The 5,014-nt window shown below is 40.5% G+C and overlaps 1 protein-coding gene across 1 annotated transcript; it reads left to right on the top strand.

The window, feature by feature from the left end:
• The first annotated feature begins 583 nt into the window (after positions 1–583).
• Positions 584–4,326, top strand: LOC131038490 (uncharacterized). The gene has a single exon (XM_057970928.2). It carries the CDS (start codon positions 1,327–1,329, stop codon positions 3,865–3,867), a length of 2,541 nt encoding a protein of 846 aa, XP_057826911.2. The 5' UTR covers positions 584–1,326; the 3' UTR covers positions 3,868–4,326.
• Positions 4,327–5,014: the final 688 nt, after the last annotated feature.

Below are 5,014 nucleotides of genomic sequence, written 5' to 3'. Positions count from 1 at the left end.
ACCTTCACTAAATTCAGGGGCGTTGGTATTAGAGAAATATTTTACCTACTCACATTTCACTAAATACATTAAGAAAATCTCATACTGGTAGGACCACCTTATAAATTATTTTAAAATTAAAAATAATTAAAAATTCTCGCATTTACAAAACCCTAAAAACTGCTACCCTATTAGGGGCAAGAAAACCCCCCACCAAAGAAAGCCCTACACATTTTGCTTTCTCATATTAAATTTAGTGGGCCCCACCCAACTTACATAAACAAATAAGAGAATACTCTCTATTTTTTAATAATTAATGAATTCCACAATCATAACAAAAAAAATTCTCAAACCAGGGGTGAGTTAACCCAAGTTAAAGTAACCATAGTTATTTTCTAACCTTGAGGTCAAGATTTCCCATCCACAAGATGGTTACAATGGTTTTAAAGGCAAAGGTAGGCTATAACCTAACCACAGGGTGAAGTTAAAGTGAGCAGCTTTAACCTTACCATGGAGTAGAGTTAAGGTGTATGGATGCTAAGTAAGGGCAAAGTAAAAAAAATGATAGGTAGCGTTTATAAATTTTATTTTGGGTATTTTAAAGTTTTGAATTTTTGAGGGAGGAGGATAACCGGGAGCATTGGAGCACCGAAGGTTAAGAAGTCTGGTTAAAGCGGGGTTAGTTTTTGTGTTTGTGGGTGTTTCAAATTGAGGAGAGATTCGCAGTTGAATTGCAAATGGAAATGGCAAGGTGTGGTTATGGATGTGTTGTGCTCTGATCTTTGATCGGAGACATTTATTATGTTTCCAGAAAATCTGAGAGTGCGCCGTTATAGACATCTTTCGGCGGGTGGCGGGAGCATTGCGCTGAATTAGTTTTTGCTGTGGGAGGTGCAGAGGAGACGGAGATCCATCCGACTAGGGTTTTGGTTTTCATTTTTTTTTCTCGACCACTTCAGCGCACAGTTCATGCAGATCAGCCTTCAATTTTTTGACGCGGATTGAATGGCAAGAATTTTCTGGCCAGGGTTTTGTTCATATCTGATGCATGCGGGCTTGCATGTTTTTCATTGGCGAGAGGTGCATCCAGATTTTCAGTTCGAATCGTGCTTTCAATTATAGAGGTACTCTTATGCTTCGTTCCTGTCAATTTTGTATTTTTTTGTTGAAACCCTAAAGTTTAGTTTCGGACAAGGGCCTGTTGTCAAATACTGCGTGGGGATGGTTTAGTGTGATAGGTGATGTGATGAGAGTCTGAAAGAGACAGTAAAGGTTACACAGTAAACATTAGACAGTAGGCTGGTTAATCGAATTGGGTTGTCATAAGTAGGAAGGTATTAATTGGCAATGGAGTGTAATAAGGATGAGGCGGTAAGGGCGAAAGAGATTGCAGAGAAGAAGTTTGTCGGAAGAGACCTTATGGGTGCTCAAAAGTTTGCTCTCAAGGCACACCATTTGTACCCCGAGTTGGATGGGCTGGCCCAGATGATGGCTGCTTTGGAGGTCCACATTGCTGCAGAGAATAAAGTCAATGGGGACATGGATTGGTATGGGATACTTAACGTTAATCAATTTGCTGATGAAGCCACTGTGAGAAAGCAGTACAGAAAATTGGCTCTGCTCCTCCATCCGGATAAGAATAAGTCTGTTGGAGCAGATGGCGCTTTCAAGATTTTGTCTGAGGCGTGGAGCATACTCTCAGACAGAGTGAAGAGACTTTCTTATGATCAGAAAAGAAAAGGGTTTCAGCAGAGGCCTTCGCAACCACAGAAACCAGCGTCGACCACATGCCCTGATGGTAATGCTTCTAGTGTTAATAATGGGTTCTACAATTTCAATGTATTCAACAGTTTCACTCGCTGCCCTACGCGGCAACCTGCTCATGCTCAAACGACTGCTCATCCTCCTACTACTGCGTCTGCTCCCACACATAATCCTCCAACTGGTCCTATGCCTCGGCCAACTCCACTTGCCCCAAGACCTCCACCTCAGCAGAGGACAACCACATTTTGGACTGCCTGCCCCTTTTGCAAGATGCAATATGAGTATCTCCGAGTGTATGAAAATCAGAATCTGTTGTGCCCAAATTGCAAGAAGGCTTTTTGTGCTGTAGAGACAACAGCAAACAACATGAGTGAACCCACTCCTTCCGGTTTCCAGTGGTCTTCTAATCCCCGACCTAGCCAAGGGCAACAAAATTATCCAAACCACTCTGCTTATGGCACGGGAACTGCAGGGTTTGCGAGTGGACCAAGAGTTGATTCGTATCAAAATCTTAATAATCCTTGGCGTCCTTTTACAAGGCCAGTAGGTGCGGCGACTGTTTCATCTGCCACAGCTGCAGCAGCAGCAAATGTTGTACAGCAGACTTATGAGAAAGTGAGAAGAGAGCGTGAGGAGGCTCAGGCAGCAGCAAAAATGAAGGATCAATTACAGAGAAAACACAGTCACTTAAAGAAATCTTCAACTGAAAAACATTCAAGACATGTACCTGGAAGTATATTTCCTGGTACCAACCAGGGGACTTCAGTGCAAATGGCAGCTACCAAGGGCATGTTAAAGTCCAAGAAGAAGAGAAAACGCAAAACAGATAGTGATTCATATGATGATTCTGATGATTCTGCTGAAGAAGAATTTATGCAGATGCATGTGGAGATGAATGGAAAAGGTATGTGTGGTACATCAGGGCATAAATCTTATCAAGCTGGGATGAATTTTGACAGCAGAGTTGATGCTGCTGGTGAAAAGACAAATAATGGCTATAATGGTTTACATAAAGATGAGCAGAAGCAAGGAGCCTGGGATTCATGTAATGTTAAGACCCCAAACGTAAGTAAATTTAGCAAAGCACTAGGCAAGCCTCAATGGAATAGGGATTTCTCATCACATGACATCCGTAATGTGTTGATGGAGAAGGCAAGGATGGATATCCGAAAACATCTTCATGAGTGGAAAAGGACTGCAGAGCGTGCAGCAGCAGCAAAGGCAAGTGCTTCCTTACCGATTACCTGCAGTGAGGAAGAGTCAAAGGCGGTTAAAACTGAGATGAGAGAAACTCAAAACATTCCTGGGGTGCAGCAAGCAGATGATGCAAAAAAGGCCACTAAGCTCAATGACATCATTCATTCAGGAAATTCCTTAGATGACCCAGATGCCAAGGTTGCCGATCCAGTGTCTATGACTGTTCCAGATCCTGATTTTTATGACTTTGACAGAGATAGGACAGAAGAATGCTTTAAGGAAAATCAGGTGTGGGCTGCATATGACGATGATGATGGAATGCCCCGGTTTTATGCATTGATTCAAAAGGTTGCCTCTTTAAACCCATTCAAACTTCAAATTAGCTGGTTGGATGCAAGGAACAATAATGATCTTGCTCCTATTGAGTGGATAGATGCTGGGTTTACAAAAACATCTGGAGATTTTAGAGCAGGAAAGGGGAGAAACCAAGATAATCTCAATGTTTTTTCTCATATTATTAAATGGGAGAAAGGTCCAAGGGGAATTATAAAAATTTTCCCCAGGAAGAGTGATGTTTGGGCTCTTTATCGTGAATGGTCTCCGATATGGAATCAATCTACTCCAGAAGAAGTCAGACACAAGTATGATATGGTACAAGTCGAAACTGATTTCACAGAGGAGCTTGGTGTGAGTGTCATTCCTCTTGTTAAAGTAGCTGGATACAAGACTGTGTTTAAAAAGCAAGTAGATCCTGGGACAGTTCGATGGGTGCCAAAGAAAGAACTTTTTAGATTTTCACATCAGGTTCCTGCAAGGATACTTACCGGAGAGGAAGCTGAGGATATACCCAAAGGATGCATGGAATTGGATCCTGCAGCAACCCCATTGGAATTACTTCAAGTGATTAAAGATGAGGACTGTAGGTGAGGAAAATTGTAGAGCAGCATAAGAATACTGAATTTTTCTGATGTCAATGACCTCCAGTCTTAATGGCTTGAACCTGTTCTATGGAAAATATGAATGTAACATACAATTTGACAGTTACAATGGTGAACTGAGCCTCTTGAGACATTCTTTATGTTTTTTGAAGAGGAGACTACTCTGCATAGTGTCCAAATTCTGAGCAAATATTTGTATATCCTATCAATGGGGCAGGGTGTGTATTATCTTTCACTTCAATAGGGGGCATTGCCATGACTTTGAGGTCTCAATTTTGTTTGCACATTTGGTAGAGAAAATCTGTATCTTGCGCCAAGTAACGACTTTCAATTTATGCAGACTGTAGTTTATTGAGTTTGCTGGTTGAAGCCAAACAACAGGAGGGTGGAGTTACACATTCTTGCAATCTAAATGCGAAAGAGTTTTGCAATATTTTACATCATACAATGTGGTTTATTTTTGCCTTCCACTCAAGTACCCATATAAATTAACTTGTGCCATCCAAAGGCTATGTGGGAAGTACCTCTTATGGTAATGTGTTGTATACTCAACTGACATCTTTTTCTTTAGTAGTAGTTATAGGTTATTGATCGGTGGCTTGAGAATTTGCATTTTTTTGGTAAGGTATGAATTTTGCAGGATGGGTGAATATGATTGAATGATATCACCAAATGGTTGAATGGCAGTGCTTAAAGCACATTTGCTGATCTCTGCCATCGTAACTATCTTGATATTTTTCAGTAATACCTTCTTTGTAAAAGTTCTATTTTTGGTGTATCACTCGCCAATTATTAACCCCTCGTTGAATTGTAAATTTAGTGGCATTCTCTTCTATATGGGGTATGGGGTGAGGCCTTGGTATGATTTCTTTATGATTGATAGAAAACAGGGGGAAATATGAGGTAGTGGTAGACAAATATCGGTTATCTGATTTGTATTCAGAGGTGGTCTCTCAAGCAGTTTTACCTAAATAGAATTTGTCGTGGAATATCCATAATTCAAAAACTTACAACTTTAACCATGGAGAAGATTTATTGCTTTCGTGATAAAATTCTTAAACATGGATAATGTAATATAGAGATGTTTATGTCACATATGCTTAAAAAAACTAAGTACTCTTTTGATAGACCTCTGT

The sequence above is a fragment of the Cryptomeria japonica genome, chromosome 10 (genome assembly GCF_030272615.1).
Source record: "Cryptomeria japonica chromosome 10, Sugi_1.0, whole genome shotgun sequence".
NCBI classification, from domain to species: domain Eukaryota; kingdom Viridiplantae; phylum Streptophyta; class Pinopsida; order Cupressales; family Cupressaceae; genus Cryptomeria; species Cryptomeria japonica.
The sequence above is the reverse complement of the archived record's forward strand: the minus strand, read 5'-3'. Positions and strand labels throughout refer to the sequence as shown.